This window comes from Drosophila subpulchrella, chromosome X, assembly GCF_014743375.2.
Source record: "Drosophila subpulchrella strain 33 F10 #4 breed RU33 chromosome X, RU_Dsub_v1.1 Primary Assembly, whole genome shotgun sequence".
Classification (NCBI taxonomy): Eukaryota; Metazoa; Arthropoda; class Insecta; order Diptera; family Drosophilidae; genus Drosophila; species Drosophila subpulchrella.
This window is the reverse complement of record NC_050613.1, coordinates 6,476,220-6,501,012: the sequence shown is the minus strand read 5'-3', so window position 1 is coordinate 6,501,012 and position 24,793 is coordinate 6,476,220. Positions and strand designations below refer to the sequence as shown.

Here is a 24,793-nt window from a genome sequence, read left to right as displayed (position 1 = left end):
TGACTTCTTAAGGTCGAGTTTGGATTTGATTTTAATTGGAAATTGTTTTCAGAGTTTCGAAAGGGATTCATTCCTGTGCACTTTGTGCGATTTCATTAACCCGAAAATTATAATAATATGCGGCCCTACTTGATAATTAGGCAAGCTACAATTAACCTAAAGTGTAACTTTTGCTGAATGGATGGGGGAATGGAAAAGTTGACGAGAATCCCAAAAATGGGGTTGCATACAGGCAATGAATATTCATGCTATCTGCTCTTTTTTCTTCGATGTTTCCGAATTTAAAGTTGTAGCAAAAATGAATATTATATTATTATTGTATGTTCCTAAGAAAGTCATAGAATCATTGAACTTGAAGAATATTTGTATAGTTTCGATTAATCCATTTAACTTTACTTTTATATTTACAGTTTATAAAATTATGATAATATTATTCATATTTGTTCTGTTCTTGGTCTTGTAATCAGCTAAGCACAGTTGTAAAAAAATATTTTTAAAAACACTTTAAATGTTTATTTTTGTTAACATGGTATATGGAATATAAAGTTATTTTCGAAGTACATTGCATAAAGTAATATTTTTGAGCAAAAAAAAAAGATATATGGGCTATATAAAGATACTTGAGGAATACCTAGGAGAAGCAGTGGCAGGTCTCCTTCTTGCACTGGCCTATCCAGTGACCTTGGCGCTTGCAGTAGCTGTGGCACTGGGGGTGGTGTGGGTGGTACCGCGAGCGCAGGGCGCAGAGGGCTGGATCCTCCTGGAGGTGGCGGACCTTGATGGAAACGATGCCCAGTGGCTTGTCGGTGGCATCCTCGTCCCCGAAATCGGTGTCCACTTCGTTGGCATCGGGAGCGGGAATATCCACATCGACGGGACCCCCTTGACCTTGGCCCAGGAGCAGGGCGGTGGTTAGGATCAGGCAGAGCAGCGCGACGGACTTCATTGTGCTCATCTAGAGGGCAAACAAACAACTGAGCATGCAGCTCGCAATCGGAGGCCCTTCCGCTCCCAAGACCCAGTCCGATTTTGATTTCAATGCCCACTTCCTATATGTCTTACGTCTTATCAGTTCAGTCTCAGTTTCAGTTCCAGTCCAAGGTCTCGAGAACTCGAAGCTCTCCCTCGTTCTAATCGCTGATACTGGGTACACTTCCCGACTCTCTGTCCATTTGCACCCAGTTTCGGGTCAAGTTTCAGATTGGGTCCGTTTTTCTACGCTTTAATCGTAGAAGATTGTTGCCATTAGTCATCAATTGAAGAAATGCCATTTTTCATATTTCTGAATCTGCACTTAAGAAGTCATAAAATTCTACATAGTCTACGAGTTTTTTTTATGGCAAGTTCCTTTAAGCAGGCTAATAAATTAGAGGATTCCAATTGTAAGACGACTAAAATATACCGGATAAAACTATATTTATTACAAGTCCATCTACATTTTTTCAATATTGAAGTCAATTTATATTTTTTTAAATGTATATAAAAGATAACAATTAAATGTTAGCAAAGTACTGAACACTATTCAAAGTACATTTCCTTTTATCCTATATGTTAAACTAATTTCAGATCATTGTACGAAAATTTGTTCGTTCAAATCGTATGTGCTATGACTCAAGCTTCGTTGCTTTCCTCCGTTTTTGTACACAAAATTACAAATGTTGAGCCAACAATTTATGCGGAAATTTGATTTTTATGTTCGTCGAGTTGGTCCCCTTTTCTCCTTTCACCCTTCCGCTGTTATTTGGTTGGCACACTTTCTCCAGAAGTTGGTAAAATTGATGGGCAACGGACAAGCAGTTAAAGCAACATAAAAATACCATTTCTTGGGTAATTTTTGGCTCACCCGCAAGCAAACATGCGGAGTCTTGTTCGAGTCTCATTTGTTTTAAAATGCAAAAACCATAAAAACAATCATGATAATAATACACAATAATAATAATTACAGAGCTCAAATGTAATGCACAGGGAACAGCTGCCAAGAAGTAGACCCCTTTCCATTTCTCCCCCTTCGACAGTCTTTTTGCCGACACCCTTTGGAAAAGTCAATAAAAACGAAAAAGGATGTTAACATCCGAAATACGGTGTTTATATGCCCTGGCAGTTGTAAATGAAATGATGAGTATCTGCTATAGGTTAAATTTAACCAATCTTGTTCCTTAGAATTCTGAAAATATATATTACACACATATGAACTTCAAGGCTATATTTCTATATACATATAAATTTCTTAAAATTTGATGAAGCAACACAGAGCCATGAGTAGTAAAGCTACAGCATTCATGTTTTTACTACATGCTCTTACTGTCGTGTGGGATTGCGCAAACTATTTTTTGTCAAAATCGGACCATCCATTAAAAAGTTATACGCAAATGAAGGAATCGACGCTTTTTGATGGTCGATGGCATCGACTATGGCGTTCTCTATTGTTTTTCACTGAAAATGCTTATTTCAACCGATAATTATTTAACATGCACAAGTGAATGAAGAATCGAGCAGCTAATTTCCGAAACAGCATAAATCGCATAAAGTCCACTCGACTGAATAACAAAGTATGGGAAACTTTTCTCTGAACGCTTAAATTTCATTGCTGCAAATGAAGCGCAATAAGTAAGCAACAACAAAAGAAAGAAGCAGCCAAGTGGGTGGGTTTCCTCCTTTTTTGTCTTTGTTATTTTCTTTTTTTTTTGTTGGCTGGCTATGAGGTTTAAGCGAATCGAAGAAAACAGGTGGAAAAATACGGTAGGAAACAATTTCTGTTGTGCTTAACTTGTTGATGGCCGGGAGAAACATTTTGTCAGTGGCAAAAGTTTCATTCCTTTCCTTATTTTTCCTTTTAATTAAAAAAGTTTCCGCCTCCTTACCGCTCTTCATATTGTTGTGGTTGCCTTGTGCTTAGAGAACTAAGTTCTTCGATGGAATCAAATTCCCATATGGACTTTTGTGATTGTCACAAGAGATGGATTCCCACAGCGCGATCTCAATCAGACCTAATGTGATCAAGTGTGCCGCCACCATTCCATTGAAATAATCGAAAGCGTACATAAAGTGAATTTATTTTCCTAAAAAAAGAATATAATTTAATCTTGTTCGGTTAAAACAAGATACTGTATGTTTTTGTGTCTATGTTCCATTACAAATAAAATTACATATATATATTTAATTCGCAATGTATTCAAGATTATCTTTGTTTTCGCAAATGAGTAATATTCTAAAACTAAGAAATATTATGAAAAAATTAAAAATCCGTTATGATTGTATTTTATCTTAAATAGCGTATATAAGAAATATCGGAATATCTTTTAGTTTTTGCAACGGAAACATGATTACATGTTATATAACGAATAATATTCGATAACGTTGATCTGGATGTTTTCAACGAGGCAGTAAACACATGAAGAAATCCTTTATCATATTCATATTTATATTCTACTTTAAAGAGACATGTTGTAATTACCTAGCAGGGGGTATACCTCTTCTTAGTTTCTAAAATAAGATGAATTGACTGTGATCGAGATTCATTTTGGCATTTTGGTAAAAGCCCTATTGTAACACTTGTCAATTAATTGGGTTACATTGGACCCTTCGCAGCTATTATGACTTCAAGGGGGTAATATCTAAAGCACCGAATACCTCCTTTCGATTTCCATTTCCACACACATTGTGGATCTTGAATGAATTCGGTTGACATCGTCAAACAACTACATGAGTTCGCAATTAAATTGTCTTCCCAACATGAAAATGGCTCATAGCTAAACTGGTATCTACTCATCCCCAAAACACTTAAAGAAAATGTGTTCAAGTTCCAAAATATTAAAGGAAGAACCAAACTGTAAGTTTTTAATACATAAACCCATTTCTCGTCTTTTAGTATGCTTACAGAAAGTTTAAACTTAAGAAATTGTATTGTATTTTTCGATATTGTAGTACAACGATGTAGTTCAACTTGATGTGATAATGAAATGCATTAAGGCAGGTGTCTTTGGACGGAGGTGGGCCATTTTGACAGGCCATGTGTGACTGGAAATCCGTTTGTTGTGGTCGCTGCAGCCACAAGTACCTTGTTGTTTGGTCCTAAGTTTTAGATATAAAACAAACACGCACACTCGGGCACTGAAATGACCCATAATCTTATCAAGTGCTTCAATGTGTGTTACCTGATTTCATGAATTTGACTTTAGTCTGTGACTTTGGCTGCTTACAATTTTTCACTTTTACAAAAGATTTCAATGCGAATTGCTTGTTGAAGAATATTATGTTGACTTTGAGATTTTATCACGTTAAAAGAATTATGATTGTTATAAAGCAGTCATACAAAAAAATTAAACTGGAAGCTCGACAATTTAATTTTTAGAAACATCTTTCAGTGGATAATGATCAAGAGCTGTATTGATATGTTATTTTTAAATAAAAATAAGTCGAATTTTTTGAAAATGTAGCTATGCAATATATTTATTTAATTTTCTAAGCCAACGTCTTAAATAGTTTTAAATATATAATATTCTTTTTTTTTTCTTTCTATTGCAGACCTTTTTTTATAGGGGCAAAAAACATGTACTGAACGCGGTAAGAGAATCTCTTTCTTGTCAAGTATAACTTACGACTTATAATTGTTCGGGGGGTAGGAGTACAAGTGAATCGCTTATTGGAAAGTTCCGTCATGTTGGGCTTGATTTGTGCTCCGTTCACAAATCAAGAGGGCTGGCAGTTTGTAATCTGGCTCACGTTTCGTGTAATTAAAACTTAAGAAAGAGCCAGCGGATTTGGAGTGGGTCTGGTGGGGTCGGATGGGGTTGGGGGCACAATTGCAGCGTGGTGGCGGCTGACTGTGTCAGACAAATCAAAAAGTTACCCAAGATTTCCTCGTGGCTGCCACTTTTCTTTTTTTCTGTAATTTTTTAATTTTTCTTCGCCATGGCTTAACCCGCACCGGAAAGTTTTCAGCCCAAGACATTGCCGCACATAAATCAGTCAGTGCGGAGCCACCTGCTGGTGCTGGAAATGCGCCAACTGACGGACAAACGGACAAACGGACAACGGACAGACCGACAGATGAGCCAGGGTAAAGTTGCTAGATTAATTTGAATAGTTCTTGGATTCAATTTGTTAACAACTCACGGACACGGACGGTCTAAATCTCCCGATAGCCGGAACACTATAATTCACGGCATCAGGTACTTCCGCCAGATCAGAGTACCTAAAAACCCATGAATACTACTATCCATAGTAAATGGGGAACATGATATGGGTACTTGAAATTCAATCATATAGACACTTTCTATATGCCCAGTATTTAGTCAAGTACAGAAAACATTTTTAGTAGGATATTCCGTTTGGACACACAGAAAACGGGCCAGGGGTCTAGTCGCTCAACCGCGGGAATTGCAGGTCAGAGTTCAACTCCGACTGGGAACAATTTTCTTTTTTTATGCAATCGTTCTTTTTTTTAAACAATTAAATAAAATGAACATGGTGTCCATGGTGTTTTAAACAATCTCAAATTAAATAAAATGAACATGGTGTTCATGGTGTTTTATCTCCAATTTAAATATACTTCGTCATAAATAAATAAATATCTGGGGATCTTTGAATAGTAAAGCTTTAATCTAATTATCGAACATTTGCATTTTATATGGATAGCACTCACCATATTCATCAAAATATAATGAAAAATCGTTTTCTCGAGTACACATTACGCCTTGATTCAAAGTTCTTGCTTAGAAAATGAGGATAATTCACATTCAAATGTGATGGTAAAATCAACCATTCTGTAGTTATATTGCTCCAATTGATTTTACATCAAACATACTGAAAAATTTGGTTGGTTGATATACTTGCTTGTGCACACATTTTATAAGATTTCTAGTCTCTGAACATTTCCTTAGATCTGATATTTTGTTTGAAAAAACTTTATTACATCAGCTTAATTTGTATTCCATATAAATAAAATAAAATGCAAAAAACATTAAAGTTTTCCTTTTTTGTTTAAACTGACATCATATTTGACTAACCATTAAAAAAAACCAGCGATCGGAAGCGTCCCATTAAGCGACCATGAGGAACAGATCTGCTCAGCATCTGCCGGCACACGTACAGCGTAGAACAGCAGTCGTTCACAGTCGTTAAAAGACAAAATGTCGTTGTATTCCGTGCCAACCGCAGCTTTAAACTTATGAGTTGCGAATCATAACATGTATAATCCAGTTCATATAGTGCGACACATTTGTGTAGACAGTTATACCAGTACAACTTGGGGATCCATAGCTGACAATTCCGATTTGAATGGGTCGAACCTGTCCAATGTAATCCATATCTGCGCTCAAAGGGCCTCCAGAATCCCCATTGCAAGAGTCCCTTTCTTTACTTCCGGCGCAAATCTGGGTTTTATCAACCGCAAGACCAAATTTCTTGGCACAGTGCCGACGATCCTTAGCATATATATAAGCGGTCTGCAGAATGGGACTCATTTTACCATTTTGAAGCCTACCCCACCCAGTGACCTTAAATCGTGAAACATTTATCATTTCCACATTAAAGGGGAGGCATATCGGTCTTATATGAACTAAATAAAATATCTTTAGTTTAGGAGATCTTTGATCGTTAGCCATAAAATTACCTGAGAACGGCACCACTTTCGCCATTCGAAGTAGGGCTATGTCATACTGTTGCTCGTACGTTTCTGTGAACTTTCGGTGAACCAGTGTCCTATCGACATTAACTTCGAAACCTCTCCTGGGATTCCGCGTGTCGTATTCCCCTAAGCGCACCGTCCTGTAAATGACAATTAGCGCATCCATAAGTATAAATAAAAAAATAGCACCTACATATTTCCATTATAAACGCAATGCGCTGCCGTCAAAATAAAACCTGGAAAAGATTACGAACGTATTCAGTTAAATTTAAATGAATTAAATTATTAGGATAAAATAATTACGAGAGGTGATGAGGGAGCCGCCACAAGTTTGTTTTCCCATTACCATCACCCTAACCATCCATGGACTCGAGAACATGCCGGCATTATAACCTCCAGCAATTTTCCAAACAAACTTGGGTTGATTTAATGTTGCGCAATTGCTATCGAGCAGGGAGGCAGATCCTTTTTCAGCCCCAAGAAATGGGCTGACCAGGACTGCAATTACCACTAACACTTTCTTCATGATTTCGCGACGACTGAATGAGTTATTCTGTTCGCTAGCCGTTTTTATAGCTTGTCATTTCTTTAAGAAACATAATTGTTGTTAAAAGATGCGTTTATATCTAAAAAACCGGAAAAACCCCGGTATTCTTACTCTACAAGACGAGTCATTCAATTGTTTATTATTATTATTCAATTTTGATACGGATACCCGTTACTCAGCTAAGTGGCCCAAAGGGAAATGGAGATATGCAAGCAGCAAAGCGAGATTGAAATGCGCCACCTACCGGCGGTAGACAGATCTAAGCGTTATGGGCGTTAGAGTGGGCGTGGCACTCTGCTGAAACAAACTTGCGCTGCGCAGGAATTTCAGGAATCTGCATGCCTAGTGCCAGTATTGTAGCTCTAGCTAGTTTCCGAGATCTCAGCGTTCATACGGACAGACGGACAGACGGTCAGACGGACATGGCTAGATCGACTCGGCTAGTGATTTGTAGGGTACAATGCACGCACGCACGCATAAGGGTTAAAGTTTGGCTGTAAGTGTTCCTCGCTCGCATGTACAAAACGTAAATAGCGGCATAATTCCCGAATTTGCTGGACCGCCTCTCTGTACTGTACGTCTGCCATCTCGCTCGCACGATCTGCGCCGCGGCGATTGAACATCCGGCGAAAATCAGTGTGAGCGACGAGACGACGGAAAATATCACGCCATAACGCCGTTATTCTCCGTCTCTGCGCTCCCTACTTAGATTCCTGGAAGCGTAGTCAGCCAAGTAGGCCAACTTCTGTGCACAGCTCGAGCACTTGAGTTTCTCTCGCTAAGGCCAGCAGACGTGCGCCCAAAACCAATAGTCAAATCAAGCAAGTCTACGGGAAAACTGACCGACAAACGGTACCATAGTGCGGCAAGGGGCAACCTGTACAATAATAGCTAAAGTGAATAGTGCAAAACCATAGTCTGAGGTGAATATCAGTTATAATTTTTCTCGAGGACCGGACATATAATATCGGAAGTGTTTCTGTTTCAGAACCCACCCCCCCGCAATCGATCTCTTAACAGGCGCTAAGTCCCTGCCGCTCAGTGTATGCTGGCGCTGATATCGTCGAACGATTGCAGAGTGGGGGGTGGCTTTTAGGACCCTGGTCGGTTGCCGGCAATTTATTGCGAGCGCATTTATAAACAATCAGAGGGAATTTTCTTCGACTTGGTCAGGTGGTCGGATCAGCCATCCAGCGCCCGCTTCTCGGCTTACGTACCGGCAGCGGAGGCGCCTTCATGAACAGTTAAACGACGCAGACCAAGCCAACACTCACACGTCAGAGACTATATGTGTAGTCGGGTAGGTACCCCGCTACCTTAACCCCACCAGGACATGAGGCCCAGATAACAGGAGACATCGGCCGCACGGCGTTGCCAGATGCGATTCGGCTGCTGTATGCTCAGCGGCGGTAACTTTGCGTAGTTTTTAGTTTCTCCTTTTTCTATTTGCTGTATTTGAGTACTTTTTTTTGCATAAATGTGCTTATACGAAATTTCTAACGATAGTTTTAAATACGCCCATTAGGTAAAAAGCTTCTTATGTAAGCGGGAAGTGCATCGAAGTTAATGTTGTAAACATCACACATATACATATACATCATGTTCTAATCTACCCTCAAGAAATCAACGAGAGCTTCATTGGGCCCAACGAACGCTTCGATGGATTTTCCTATAAAGTACCGATAGTGAGTAACCCTTAATGAATATTGTATGAATATGTTAGAGCCTTAATTATTGTCGATGCGAATCCCGCGGTAGCTGAAACCCCTGGCGTAAATATAATAGTAAGAATTTATCTATTTAACCGCCCACTTTAACTTGCAATGATTTGCTATATATATGTATATAATTTATTAGGGATATAAATCTTGAAGTATAGCCAATAAGTAAACGGCACCAGCTGTGCATTGATTATCTAAAACGACCTTTGAAGGGTTTGTTAGAACGTACCGCGCGTTAAGTTATGAAATAAATGAAAACTATGAATTCTTTGTATAACGCTACGAAATGATCGTGTAAATTCTTTTTTTTTATGGATCGTCACCGGAGCTACATAATGTTTGAGGGGTATTAGAATATAATCTGATGTCAGATAAGGGGTAATCTAATAGATGTCAAGGTTACCACGGAAGGGTGGGTAAAGAATAGGGGGGCAAACAACGTCCAAGTATCCCTAACCCTTGATCGATTGGAGATCTGTTCCTGTTGGCGTAACTAAGCAGTGGGTACAGCCGATTACAACAATTTAGATACATCTTAATAGTTTCAGATAGTGCACTTATTGGACTGCAATTACCACTAACACTTTCTTCATGATTTCGCGACGACTGAATGAGTTATTCTGTTCGCTAGCCGTTTTTATAGCTTGTCATTTCTTTAAAAAACATAATTGCTGTTAAAAGATGCGTTTATATCTAAAATATGGCTTCCATGTCTTGAAAAAACCGGACAAACCCCGGTACTCTTACTCTACAAGATGAGTCATTTAATTATTTCATGTTATTCAATTTTGATAAACAAAAACAAGGGAGAACGGATACCCGTTACTCAGCTAAATGGACCAAAGGGAAATGGAGATATGCAAGCAGCAAAGCGAGATTGAAATGCGCCACCTACCGGCGGTAGACAGATCTAAGCGTTATGGGCGTTAGAGTGGGCGTGGCACTCTGCTGAAACAAACTTGCGCTGCGCAGGAATTTCAGGAATCTGCATGCCTAGTGCCAGTATTGTAGCTCTAGCTAGTTTCCGAGATCTCAGCGTTCATACGGACAGACGGACAGACGGTCAGACGGACATGGCTAGATCGACTCGGCTAGTGATTTGTAGGGTACAATGCACGCACGCACGCATAAGGGTTAAAGTTTGGCTGTAAGTGTTCCTCGCTCGCATGTACAAAACGTAAATAGCGGCATAATTCCCGAATTTGCTGGACCGCCTCTCTGTACTGTACGTCTGCCATCTCGCTCGCACGATCTGCGCCGCGGCGATTGAACATCCGGCGAAAATCAGTGTGAGCGACGAGACGACGGAAAATATCACGCCATAACGCCGTTATTCTCCGTCTCTGCGCTCCCTACTTAGATTCCTGGAAGCGTAGTCAGCCAAGTAGGCCAACTTCTGTGCACAGCTCGAGCACTTGAGTTTCTCTCGCTAAGGCCAGCAGACGTGCGCCCAAAACCAATAGTCAAATCAAGCAAGTCTACGGGAAAACTGACCGACAAACGGTACCATAGTGCGGCAAGGGGCAACCTGTACAATAATAGCTAAAGTGAATAGTGCAAAACCATAGTCTGAGGTGAATATCAGTTATAATTTTTCTCGAGGACCGGACATATAATATCGGAAGTGTTTCTGTTTCAGAACCCACCCCCCCGCAATCGATCTCTTAACAGGCGCTAAGTCCCTGCCGCTCAGTGTATGCTGGCGCTGATATCGTCGAACGATTGCAGAGTGGGGGGTGGCTTTTAGGACCCTGGTCGGTTGCCGGCAATTTATTGCGAGCGCATTTATAAACAATCAGAGGGAATTTTCTTCGACTTGGTCAGGTGGTCGGATCAGCCATCCAGCGCCCGCTTCTCGGCTTACGTACCGGCAGCGGAGGCGCCTTCATGAACAGTTAAACGACGCAGACCAAGCCAACACTCACACGTCAGAGACTATATGTGTAGTCGGGTAGGTACCCCGCTACCTTAACCCCACCAGGACATGAGGCCCAGATAACAGGAGACATCGGCCGCACGGCGTTGCCAGATGCGATTCGGCTGCTGTATGCTCAGCGGCGGTAACTTTGCGTAGTTTTTAGTTTCTCCTTTTTCTATTTGCTGTATTTGAGTACTTTTTTTTGCATAAATGTGCTTATACGAAATTTCTAACGATAGTTTTAAATACGCCCATTAGGTAAAAAGCTTCTTATGTAAGCGGGAAGTGCATCGAAGTTAATGTTGTAAACATCACACATATACATATACATCATGTTCTAATCTACCCTCAAGAAATCAACGAGAGCTTCATTGGGCCCAACGAACGCTTCGATGGATTTTCCTATAAAGTACCGATAGTGAGTAACCCTTAATGAATATTGTATGAATATGTTAGAGCCTTAATTATTGTCGATGCGAATCCCGCGGTAGCTGAAACCCCTGGCGTAAATATAATAGTAAGAATTTATCTATTTAACCGCCCACTTTAACTTGCAATGATTTGCTATATATATGTATATAATTTATTAGGGATATAAATCTTGAAGTATAGCCAATAAGTAAACGGCACCAGCTGTGCATTGATTATCTAAAACGACCTTTGAAGGGTTTGTTAGAACGTACCGCGCGTTAAGTTATGAAATAAATGAAAACTATGAATTCTTTGTATAACGCTACGAAATGATCGTGTAAATTCTTTTTTTTTATGGATCGTCACCGGAGCTACATAATGTTTGAGGGGTATTAGAATATAATCTGATGTCAGATAAGGGGTAATCTAATAGATGTCAAGGTTACCACGGAAGGGTGGGTAAAGAATAGGGGGGCAAACAACGTCCAAGTATCCCTAACCCTTGATCGATTGGAGATCTGTTCCTGTTGGCGTAACTAAGCAGTGGGTACAGCCGATTACAACAATTTAGATACATCTTAATAGTTTCAGATAGTGCACTTATTGGACTGCAATTACCACTAACACTTTCTTCATGATTTCGCGACGACTGAATGAGTTATTCTGTTCGCTAGCCGTTTTTATAGCTTGTCATTTCTTTAAAAAACATAATTGCTGTTAAAAGATGCGTTTATATCTAAAATATGGCTTCCATGTCTTGAAAAAACCGGACAAACCCCGGTACTCTTACTCTACAAGATGAGTCATTTAATTATTTCATGTTATTCAATTTTGATAAACAAAAACAAGGGAGAACGGATACCCGTTACTCAGCTAAATGGACCAAAGGGAAATGGAGATATGCAAGCAGCAAAGCGAGATTGAAATGCGCCACCTACCGGCGGTAGACAGATCTAAGCGTTATGGGCGTTAGAGTGGGTGTGGCACTCTGCTGAAACAAACTTGCGCTGCGCAGGAATTTCAGGAATCTGCATGCCTATTGCCAGTATTGTAGCTCTAGCTAGTTTCCGAGATCTCAGCGTTCATACGGACAGACGGACAGACGGTCAGACGGACATGGCTAGATCGACTCGGCTAGTGATCCTGATCAAGAATATATATACTTTATGGGGTCGGAAACGCTTCCTTCTGCCTGTTACATACTTTCCAACGAATATAGTATACCCCTTTACTCTACGAGTAACGGGTATAACTAGCCACGAGTTCTAATAGGAAATATCATTATAAATTTGCATACTTTAATTTTTAATTATTAAATGTAAGATGATTGAATATAGATATTAAATTTATTATTTCCCATCTAAAGCATTTTTGATTAGTTCTTATAACCAAAATGTACAATTTTGTTGTCTTATTATCAGATATAAAAAGCATGAAAATTGGAATATCATTTTGAAGAGTTCAAAGCCCCATGAAGCATCTTAAAGCTCGAAAGCTGTAAGCAGCCGACCATGTCGATGAGGGACTCACCTCCGCCTCCTTCTAGACAGTGAAATACACATTCACATCCGCATCCACATCCCCAGCCATCCAACCAGCCAGCCAGCTCCATGTGCTCCTCGTGTGTGATTAAAATGATATTTTCAGACAATGTCAAACAGCGTGTTACTAATGGGACTATGGGTTGTCCGAAATGTCTGTTATTACTTGATAAATCTTGTCGGTCACACATTTTGGCAGGGCACAATGGCCAGCACACACAGCCGTGTCCGTTTGTTTTATGCAAATCCTTGGTCCTCGGACCTTGGTCCTGCTCGTCTGCAGTCAGCTCTAATGACAAATGGGTCAAAAATTTGCGGCTAATGACACAAATATGCTGGTTTCAGCCTATAAATTGTATGCATAAATAAGGCGATGGGCGAAAACCGAACACGGAACACCGAAAAAAGGGGCGACTCCTTATGATTGAAGACTTGCCGCCAAGGTCCTTGTGTGTGTCCTCGGCCATTAATCATTGAATAAATAAACATAAAATTTACGTAAATTGACATTTGCCCATCGACCGGCGATTTGCATCCTTTCCGCACTGCCTAAAAGTTGAGAAGATGGTGTAAAAAAAGGGTATTGTAACATATTATTTATTTTTAAAGTGTTGAAGTTGTTTAGTTATCAACATCAAACAATTTGAAACCCTTTAGCTTTAAGAGTGCAATGTTTCTGGCAACTCAGCTTAAGCTTTTTGAATACAATATACTTTATTTTAAAACATAGAAAATCATTTTTATATTAACAACGCGTTTCCCAATAATGACAAAAGAATTTTCTAACATGATATTTTTAAGATAAGTTTCCAACCTTAAATTAAACATTATTAAATCCTGAGGCTCTAAGAATAAAATATGTTTGGCCACTTAGCTTAAGTTTATGGGGAACAATATAATTCAACTGAAAATGTACAAAGTAGTCCTTTTTTTTATATTGCCCTTTAATTAATGACAAAAGAATTTTCTAACAGGGTGTTTTTGCATGTTCTTTTGTGTAAAAGTGTCAAGAAAGTTAAGTGCCCAACCTTGCGGAACTAAACCAAAACTTTCGTCGTTTATATTGCATTTTTCATTAATGAAAACAGAATTTTCTTAGCAAGGTAATTAACTGGAGATTGCCCTGTGTGGACCTCGTGATGGTATTATACTTGGTGATTTGGTCATCCTATTTGGAGCCTGTTAAGGTTGAGGGCCAGATGAAATAATAAAATTGCAACTTATTACCGCGCAAAGAGGAGGTGAGCAATATTTGCGCTCTTCTCGGGATGTCCAGGATGTCCAGGATGTTGGCTTAGGACCTTCCTGGCCGGAAGATGGGGCTGGGGATGCTTTCATCACACCCACTAAGTCCTTTGGCCACTTCAGCTCTTCAGATGATCCCGCTTATGCTGACGACAAATGGTCGGCGGGGCATAAATTCCGAATGGCTTTCCTTTTATGGCTGGCACTGTAGCTGCCGCGACAGCAAAAGCAACAGTTGATGAATAGACGAAGTTCCTTGGAGCGGAGAAAGGGAATATTTGAATATTTTTGATTAAGTTGCCGCACCTTGAACTCCTTTAAATCCCTTTCTTTTTTGCTGGCTAATTAAGAAACTCAAACTGTGAAAATCTTTTGTCCCCAAGTTCCTTAAAAACTTGTGTTAAACCCATTTATTTATATATAGAGATTTGAGGGCGACAAAAAATACGAGAAGTTGCTTCACATATCACATGCTAATGCCCTTGATGTCCTGCAAAGGACGTGGGATTTTCAAAGCAAAGCCGCAAAAAACTTGCCAAACAAACCTCCTGCCATGTCCTTAATCTGAGAAGAGCGCTGCGACATCGACAAAAAAAAAAGATGGGGTAGAAATGCCAAACAAAACAGAAAGGCAAGCAAAACAATGTGGCTGAACAACTGAGTATCTGTGTGGGCCTTGGCCCAAACTTTGATTGTTCTTCGAGTTGTAAGAGTGTTTGAATGTCTTGGTACTGGCACTGGTACATCCGCTTATATCTTCATTTTGCCCCCGAAAACTATCCAGTCGAAAGTGGGCTTCTGGCCGTGTAATGAAGACAAATAAAGGCAATTGCTGATGCCATCACGATTCTGCGACTCCGTGACTCCACCATCACCTGAATCACGACTTTAGCATATTTGTTTAGGTCCCATTCCGGAATCGGAATCAGTGTGCTCGGTTCTGTTCAGCGGATGTGCCTACTCGAACGGTTATTTGTATTTATACTTGTCCTGTTTGAATAATGGCACTCGATAAACAGGAGCAGCATATTATGTTGCAAATTATGTGTTACTTCTGGGCTGCAAAAGAAAAATCAATTACGACACTTAATCAAAGCAGCGCAACAGGAAGAAGGATGCTAATTTTTGAGATGCTCAACAAGTTTGTGTTGAAAAATCGCGTAGCATTTTATATTGTTATATTAAGTTTATTATCTATGTATTATAATTGGCTTATTTTAAATTATTATACTTTTTTTAATGACTTAAGCTTTAGTTTGGTTTACATTTTAAAAAAGTGACTAACTATATTTCCAGATTTAATTAAGGTGCTTATAGATTTTTTATTGAATATATATGTATTTTTACTGAAATAGATAAAAAAACAATATGTATCTACAAACAAATATTTTTTTCAAAGCTGCTAATGTTTAGTTAATTTGTTTTGTTAACTTTCGCTGTCGTTTCAATAATTAAAATCTGATTTTATACAGACAATTTATAAAAAAATTCGGACCAAAAGAAACAAAAAAGACAGCAAGATATGTAGGGGAAAAAAGAAAAGAGATGGCATTTCGTTTTCATTTCCTCTTTTTTCCGACTCCTTGACAATTTATGAACTAACATTTGTCTTCTGTTTTGGTTTATCTCGGACATGTGCATTATGAATGTTGCCTGAAACTCGGTTGTTCCTTCACCTCTACGTCTATTTATACATCTGTCCTGTTGCAAAGAAAATTATTATTTGTGCCTGCTGATGTGATAAGACATTTTATAGGATGGCGTTTTTGTTGCCGTTTAAAGCAGCCAAGATTAAAAAATATTAATAGTTTCATCAAGCGCCCCCAATATATGTAGGTATATATAACATTTAAATAATTTAAAGATGCCCATATAAAAATTATGCGATAGGCTGAAAAAAATATAAAAAAACAAAAACGTTAAATATTATATATTGATTGGTACAAACTTGTTTTGAGAAAATTACGTACCTATTAAAATAAAGCATTTTTATCAGGACTTTTACTGAACGTTGTTGTAGTATTTTTAAGTATTTTCCAATATTTATTTTACATTCTTCAATGCTACAAATTATATGCGTAAATTTGGATGTGAACATCGTTTCAAAAATAATTTCTTACAAAAATAATAATATTTTACTTTCTGAGTAATAGGCAGCTGAAAATATCAAATTTTGGTGGGCGCGAGATAGTGGGATAAGTAATATTTTTTCCAATCCTTTGTTGGTGAAGCTCTCGCCACTTAGACGACGGGGTTGCCAAATTGAAGGAGACAAATCAAATTTATGAATTCTCGCAGCCACAAGTCCCAGCCGAGTGGCAATTTATTAGCTTTCACTCGATGTTATTTTCGTTGGCTCAGCCATTTCCATTTCCATTTCGGTATCTTTTCCCCCTGCCATTTCCACATTTTTCCGCATTTTCCTCGAGCGTCCTCCATTTTGTGCACGCATTTTTCATTGCACATGTTAAGCAAAGCAATCGAATGCAAACAAACTCCGTTTCCGCTGGGTTTGTGGATTTAGAAACAGAAGTTGGAAAGGGATATGGGGGGCATAAGGGGTATATTCTAAAGACCCAGAATCGGTAGCGGAATCACAAAATGTTGGAGACATTGCACAGCGCCGGAACGTGATTCTCATTTCCATTTCGATTTGCATTCCGACTGCATCGCCCGTCCTGCGAGTGTTTGTTTGTTGTAATTGCAATTGATTTGGCTTACTTCTGCCGACGACGCGAACCTGGGAGACGAAAGACATGCCATCTTGGCTAGATTAATATTTACCTAGGACGACCCAGCTCCACTTGACTCCACTCCACTCCACTCGAATCCTCTTCTTCCGGTGCGACTCGCCTTGCAATAAAGTCACAATGGAGGTCCTCCACTCGATGGGCGGTCCAAGGCGAAGGATGCACTGCGATAAGGACGGAAATCGATTACCGATGGAGAAGGCCTCTTGAAAACGATCGGTGTAGATATATTACACTTCAAGTGCATCACTAAATGCATTAAAAGTACACCTAAAGTAGGTTAATTTGGTTTGAAAACATTTTGTATCTACATTCTACATTTCGTGTAGATATATTACATAGTATGTGCATTACAAAGTTCATTGAAAGTGCTCTTTCATATAATTTAGTTTTAAAACATGTTCATCAATTTACATTTTAATTTTATTTTATCCTCTGTTGTCAAATATCATGACAATTTGGATTACTCTTTTAAGGAAATACACTTGTAAGTTTGTTATTTTAAGTTTTCTTTTATAATTCTATAATAGATATTAAAATTGTACAAAATATAAGTCTTTCATCAAATCATTCTTTAAAAGAGTATTTTTTTAAATGTAATTTTAAAGCATTATATTTTCTAATTTTATTTGGGTCCTTTTACTTTTTTCCGACAAGTCAGTTTAATCCTAAATTTAAACAAACATTTTAAGGACAGCCATTTTATGGTTTATTTTATAACTTAATGAATCATAATTTATCATAAATAATAATAGTGTCAGCAATATAAGAGCCTAACTAAGCAGATACGTTATATTTCAAGTATATTAAACAATTCTTAAAAACTTTTTTTTTATTTAAACAGCCCAGTCTATTTCATCATATTTTAAAGTGCTAAATTTTTTCTCTCCCATTTCTTACTAAACAATATATTGTTTTATGTAAATTGTATTCAGCTATTAAAATATGTAAAATACATAATTTTTAGAAAAATATTGTTCCCAACTTAATTTAAATTTGTTATAATATTATATAGAGTAATCAATAATGGGCGTTTTCCCTCAGTGTGCAAACGAAATAGTTGCCGGCAATGCAAATAGGATTTGTACTTGTTTGCCTTTTGGCTGAGTGTCGTGTGCTCTTGGTTTGCCTTCGGCTCCATGGGTTAACTGCAGCTGGCCAGAACCATATTCAGTCCATATCCAGACCATATCCAGTCCATAGATGGAATCAGGCACCCGAAAAGAGAGTGTTGGCCAAACAAATTGTTTGTTGGTCGGATGGAGAGGGCTAATTTGATGTGTGCCATGCAGTCGGCATTAAAGTATCGGTATCTTTTGGAAACAGGACGATTGTTTGTGGTCCTGTTTGGGTGTGAGTGTGCCAGTGAGTGTCTGTGTGCGCGTGAGTGGGCAAATATTTGGTCACATGCGGCGTATGAGTAATGCGATGATGAAGTGCGATGGCAGTTTTCTCAGCCTCTTATTTCTGTTCCGCAAAGAGTTATTGCAAATAAGTGTAGCATACTCTGCGGCACTTGTGGTTTCGTTTCGTTCCCTGTGCCTGTGTGTGGGTGCTTGTGGGTAAAAAGAGTGGGGAGGTGCCATCCCAGCGCTTGAAAATTAAGTAATAATTAGATGGATTCGCCATCAACAAATTATATTTGCCCTGGGATACATACTTACATGGGTTCGTGCTTATGTCTAAAATTACTTAATTGCTTGGATGCCAAACAATCATTATATGTGATTTTAATACTTTTATTTTTTACGTATATTATTAACAACACAGAAGTTTTAACACATTAGTCCTTTAAAAATTAAACTCACAAATAATTAAAACTATTATTATTATATTATATTTTACTATATTATATTGTATTAAATTATATGATATTATATGATATTATATGATAATATATGATATTATATTATATTATATTATATTATATTATATTATATTATATTATATTATATTATATTATATTATATTTTATTATATTGACAATTATTAATAATATACTTGTATTATTTCATATTATTAAAGCTTAATTAAGTTGCCTAAACTAGCAATTTCATTGAAAGATCACTATTTTATTTATGTTCTCCTCAGAGTCTTAAGTTTTTGATCCCCAGAATTATGAATATACTTATGCTAAGTGTACTCTGAATTCTTCTGGGATGACATTTTAATATGCCTCGATTTGGTACTCCCATCCGCGGCTCTTCGACTTCCGTCGTCGACTTATTAATAATTTCGCCAAAGCAGTCACTCAAACAATGCGGGGATGGTAAGGAGCCTGTATTGCCTTTTATTTATGGCGCTTATAGCCATCAAGCTGAATCAATATCATTGCCAACCGGAATGCGGTGGAAAGCCAAAGGCAAATCGAAAGTGCAAAGTGTGCAAAATTCGGATGCCAGTGAGAGAGATAGAGCGACAAAGGCAGAAAGAGATAGGGATAGAGGGAGAGAAAGAGATGGAGAGGGATTGAAATGGATGCCCCTGCAGTTGGAAGCTTCAGTTGGAAGTGAAATCTCAAAGCCCGCGTGTAATCCCGGCGGGTGACATCATTTCATATGCTGGCGCCAGCGGCTTCAAAGCCGTCCGTTTCGAGCCCCCCCCCCACCCCTTTTTAAACAGGATCAAGGGGAGGTGGGCGGTGGGCGGTGGGCGTGGCGGCGAGCCGGGCAGACGCACACATAAAGTATTGTTGAAGTTGAGAGCTCGTCGGAGATTTTGTCGTCATGCTCTGTAGTTGACATAATTATATTGTAAAATATCGTTGCACATCCCATATCTCACAGCGGGCAAACATGCCCCCCTTTTGGCCACCCCTGGTAATATACGATGTGCGGGCAAGTGTGTATGAGTATGCATGAAATGGTCACTCGTGTTCTGGCCTCCAGCACCCGTTCCCCTCTTTAGAACTTTCAATTTTTAATACCGAGATTTATGAAGCTCTGCGCGTGTTTGAGCTGGAAAGTACACTGCACCCTCTTAGCCTCTTTAAAATTTCCAAAAGCCAAGCTCAAACGCAGTTTAAAGAAGGCTTAAGGTAGCCATACTTATGTATACGGGTCGTTCTTTTACAATCCAAACGGATTTGTCCGAAAATGTTTTTTTAACATTTTAAATTTTTTAGAAAATATATATGGTATAAAGTAAATAAATATGGTATATAAGTTAAGAGGTATATAAGGATGTACCCAACTAGAAATTATTTTATAATTAGAAAAAATTTAGAAATATACCATATAATACTGCACCATAACTGAAGTATTTGAAAAAATAATATGTTTTTGTTTACTAAAAATTATATCATCTTAAATTTAATGGTGAAATTATTCACCAATTGTTGTACTTATGAACAAGAAATGTTAGCATGAATAAAAAATAATCTCTGTTTGAGAAGTGTACCATAACAAAGGTATTTAAAAAATTGGAACAATTTTGTATATTTTGTATAATATCATTTTCAATATAATAGTGAAATTATTCAGAAATTGTTGTTTCATTAAATAAAGCCCATGACTTATTTATTGACTTTACTTAATATATTTTGAATCTATATATTTTTGTATATTAAAAAACCCGGGTTAAGCATTAGAACTGTTTAGAAAAACTGAAAAAATATATATCAACTAAGTGTATAATAAACGATAAAGGTATTTCAATGTAAAACTCTCACAATGGAATGCAATAACATTGTATATTGTTGAGTGTAAGCTGCTGGGTGCCTACATGATATTACTTTTCCCTTAGTAAATCAGCTGCTGGAGCCAGCTGTGAGTCGAGCGGAAACGACACCCATTGCCTTAGATGATTTTTCATCTTTCTAAAAAACTACTTTCTATATAGGACAAAAAGGGAAAGTTACAGAGTTAGTCGACGCCCCATTGCATCTGTCACTTTAAGAGTCGAGTTGAAAACAACAAAAATAAAGCTGTTATTCCCATGGGCGGGTAAGATCGGGCTAATTCATTCAAGAATGGCAATATGAAAGCGCCGCCAGGCCGAATCTCGAATCTCAAAATGAACTGTAGCCATGGCAGCCACAACCTCATATTGCTGTCAGCAACTGGGAAAGCGAATTTCCATCTACGAGGATGGATCAATAAATATGTACATCCACAAGTGTTTGACGTTGGGGGGAGTGTTAGGAAATTGGGGGTGTGCCTGGGATATGCTAATCGTATTATCGGATATTGTCTTTCATTTAAAGGTACCTCCTCAAATTTCAGCCAGATTTTAAATGCCAAAAAGAATGATTGCTTGATAGCTATTTAATTTATATGTAATATAAGACTAGATTACAAAATAATATTTTGAAACTACCCCAAGAAGGAGGATAGTATTTCCTGGGAGAGTTGGACCCCTAGATCACAAAAAAGAAGTCAAAAAGAATTCAAATAGATGCGTTTCTTTAAAAGATTTTTTAAAGAAATTTGTTTGGTATCTCCGTGTTTTTAATTATTTATCGAGCTGCGCCCTACCAATTAAGGTCATATTTATATTAGACTACAACTATAATGCCACCCTTTAATTTTACATCACTCTTGGGCTATGTATACTACACCTTTTGATATTACAGAGCTGGAATTGGTTTTCGATTCTGTAAAGTTGACTATTCTCCATTTATGATTATAATCATTAACAAAGACCTTCTTTTTTTAACTATATTTATTTATGTTTTAGAGAACAACAAATTTACCTATAAAATATTTAGGTATTATAGGAAATTGGTGACAATTCCGTAATCTTAACTATTCTTCTTCTTTAATAACAATAACTAATAACGAATATCTGTTTAATTTAAAACGAGTATTTATTGATCCACCCTCGTAAAGCCACATGTGTTTGCCTCTTCTCGGAAGAGGTCCGGTGATTTTGGCCCTGACACAGGCATAAATTAGCAGATGTATTTTCTGGGTCTGCTTTGATGTTGGACATGGAAAAGACTTACTTGAAGTCTCTGGCCGAATGGAAATGATGTTTCTGGCTAATTTGTACGTCCTCCGGCGACCAACTTCACCACATACATTCTTTCTGGAACTTCATTTGAGCAGTTTCTCAATGAGGGAAAAGGGGACAAATGGGAAAAATTCCAGGCTTCATGGCGAAAAGGGCTTGCTGGCGCAAAGGAGCATACACTTGCCAAGGAAAATTGTTTACGCATTTTAAGTTTCGCTCGAGCAGGGGCATCAACAATGGCGACTGCGTTTTGTTGTTCCCCATCGATGCAAGATGCAGGGCATCCAGCTGGGCAAAGTAGCAACTTTGTTACGCTTGGGCACCCATCGAAAAATGCATGGGTTTTAAGTTGAAATGTATTTAAAGGCTACAGCAGAATGTTCGACAGAGGTTATACATTTATAATTTCTGAGTACTACAAGTTAGAATAATTAAAAGTAAAAATAGTAAAAGTAAAATTTTGAGCTGGTAGGTTTTTTTGATTGAGATATCTTGTATTTATAGTTAGTTAGCTGTAGATATATGTATAGAGCTGCTGTAGATATAGTGGAATAAATGCTTGCTTTGAGGAATTGTAAAATTTTTTATTTGTCAACAAGAAATGTAGTAAATAAAATATCATTAAATTAATTTTACACGTGTTTCATCTTAAGCATAATAAATAAATGTTTTACCTTAATCTGGTATATAATATATCATTTCTTAAGATTTAAGGTGTTTTTAAGTTATTTTTATTTGCTTTGACTTCGGAATAATCACTATACTAAATATTTTTAATCGGATTACATATTGAATTTCAAGATAACTATGCTTCTAACATATTTAATGAGCGCATTGTATTTTTTTTAATTGAATTTCAATGTCTTGGTGTTGGAATAGACAGTATGAATAATGTTGGAAAACTTGAAAGCTAGAGTTAAGGCATTTTAATGTAATGAAGTTGCGTATATCAATATTTTGTATTTAATTTGAATATTAGACCCGATAGTTAAGCCAAGGAAATTAAAAGTTATGGAATCTTTTTGGATTTTCTTTATTATTTCTCCCCTCCAGACATTCGGTGAGGGTATACCCCGTGCCCTGCAGACTCAACCTTTGCCAGTTCTGTGGTTTTACTTCAACATTCCCCTTAACGATCCGCGCACTGCGGCTTGTTGGCAATGTCACGTAAGCAGCGGCGGCAACAACGGCAACAACTGCGGCAAACTACAATGAACTGAAAATAGCGTTGCACAAATTGTTGGCCATGCCAAAAAACTGTAAATAAATATTTAAACTATTTGTAACTTTATTAACTTTGCTCAAGTGGCGCAATTTATTGCATACCAAAATGGGGCAGGCAGCAACAGCAACAGCAGCAACATTGGCGGCACAGCAGCAACATGCAACTTGGGTGCAAATAAAAAAGCAGCACAAAAGCGAAAGCGGAAAAAGCCAAACAAAAATTAAAGCGTTTTTAATGGCAGGGGCAAATTGTTGTCTGTGGGCGACTTTGTTTTGCCATTCCACTCGGTTTTTATGGCTAAACTCTATTCTGGCCAAATTTGTGTGTGGCCGCTCGTTATCCTGTTAAGCCCATTCACCCATTTTCAGGTTATCGCTAACTTGTGCAAATTGCAAATTTCCTCCTAATCACTCGAAAATTTTCAAAGCTGTTTTGATTTGCAAGAACCGCACAGCAAATTAAAAAAAAATATGTATGTAGTATTTTTAATTGTATGAACACTGTGTTAAAGTATTTCTTTGTTTTTAAAATAACTAAAATAAATCGAATTGTAACATTTTTTCAGACTCCCTTATAGAAATCTAAAATTAACAGTTTTTTGTAGAGAAATTTCAACGAAGTTCATCAATTTATAAGCCATTGCGTATATAATAGGCCGTAATAAATTGTTTTTTTTATGGTCATTATTTGATGTCATTCTTAGTGTATCATTTTTTTTATCCAACAAATATAATAACTTTTATTTTTACAACTGTTATTTATTTTAAGGATAACAACATCGTTGTGATTTAATTGTCGTGATACTTAAATTATAAAGTGGTTGCTTTAACTCGTTAAGCATTCCCAGTTTTTGACTTTTACCATAAACTCTCCACCTTAATTCCGCCTCCAAATTGTTAGCCATCAGAAAAGTCATCAATTGCTTTCCATCCGAATCTCGAAAGGCTTCCCTGATGGTTTGGGAATCCAAATCCGTCCCGCAGGCTAACAATCCTGCCGGCGGATCCGAGTGTGTTATGTAAATAACAAATATTCTTTTTGGCACTTTGATTGCACGTCTTTTGTTGCTGTGAATAACGCGAAGGTCGACTGTGAATCCGGCGAAAGCAACAAGTATGTATTCCACCCCCTTACACACTCACTCACACACTCATCCACACCCACTTTCTCCACTGACAACAAAGGCGACAGAAAAGGCGAAAGTGAAAGTCATCACTTTTATTTCATAAAAATTTTATTAGGCCTCCATATTTCATTCACTTAGCCCGAAACAGGGCTCTCTTTCCCCATTCGACTGCACTTGCAGATCCAGAGTTTCGGATTTTCGGGTCCGAGTGCCGAGATCTCGAACTCCCGATGTGCCCAGTTCCCCAGTTCCGAGTCCCTTTACGAACATCTCCTGCAATACATTTACATTTGCTCTATTTACTTTTACGACACGTCTGGGCCCCGGCCCAAAGCAACAATGCCATTAAACTTGTAGATGTGTGTATGTACATCGTACATACATTCCGGTCTAGAAAAAAGTGTCGCAATTGTTACATAAATTATTCAGATGCTCGCCGGGGTCCTTCGATGTGTCCTGGCCCAAAAGAGTTGCCTGCTCCGCACACGTGTTCCTCCGGCCTGTCCTATCCCTATTATCCATATTTCATGCAAGATGTCAGCTCAATGTGTTAGTTGTATGTTAACGAACGCCCACTTTAAAGGATTCCTCGAGGAGATTGAAGGAGATGCATATTAGGAACTAGGGTTGGGAAAACATACATACTTGTGAGCACCATCGGTTGTTTTGGCTATCGATAGTGGGCACGATCGGTAGTTTTGTCTATCGATGGTGGTTATTATCGATAT

General features: G+C 38.0%; 2 protein-coding genes and 2 long non-coding RNA genes across 4 annotated transcripts; 2 read left to right on the top strand and 2 right to left on the bottom strand.

The window, feature by feature from the left end:
• Window positions 1-488: 488 nt before the first annotated feature.
• On the bottom strand, window positions 489-980 carry LOC119556599. Its single transcript, XM_037868911.1, has one exon. The coding sequence runs from the start codon at window positions 953-955 to the stop codon at window positions 632-634; it is 324 nt and encodes a 107-aa protein (XP_037724839.1). The 5' UTR covers window positions 956-980; the 3' UTR covers window positions 489-631.
• Window positions 981-6,167: 5,187 nt separating this feature from the next.
• LOC119558387 (serine protease grass-like) lies at window positions 6,168-7,059 on the bottom strand. Its single transcript, XM_037871915.1, has 4 exons — window positions 6,932-7,059; window positions 6,822-6,864; window positions 6,614-6,768; window positions 6,168-6,559 (listed from the first exon to the last, which is right to left on the bottom strand). Exons 1-4 carry the CDS (start codon window positions 7,005-7,007, stop codon window positions 6,168-6,170), a joined length of 666 nt encoding a protein of 221 aa, XP_037727843.1. The 5' UTR covers window positions 7,008-7,059.
• Window positions 7,060-7,500: 441 nt separating this feature from the next.
• Window positions 7,501-9,178, top strand: LOC119557917. Its single transcript, XR_005220125.1, has 2 exons — window positions 7,501-8,098; window positions 8,164-9,178. It is a non-coding gene; the product is annotated as an uncharacterized LOC119557917 (long non-coding RNA).
• Window positions 9,179-9,872: 694 nt separating this feature from the next.
• Window positions 9,873-11,550, top strand: LOC119557921. The gene is made up of 2 exons (XR_005220126.1): window positions 9,873-10,470; window positions 10,536-11,550. It is a non-coding gene; the product is annotated as an uncharacterized LOC119557921 (long non-coding RNA).
• Window positions 11,551-24,793: the final 13,243 nt, after the last annotated feature.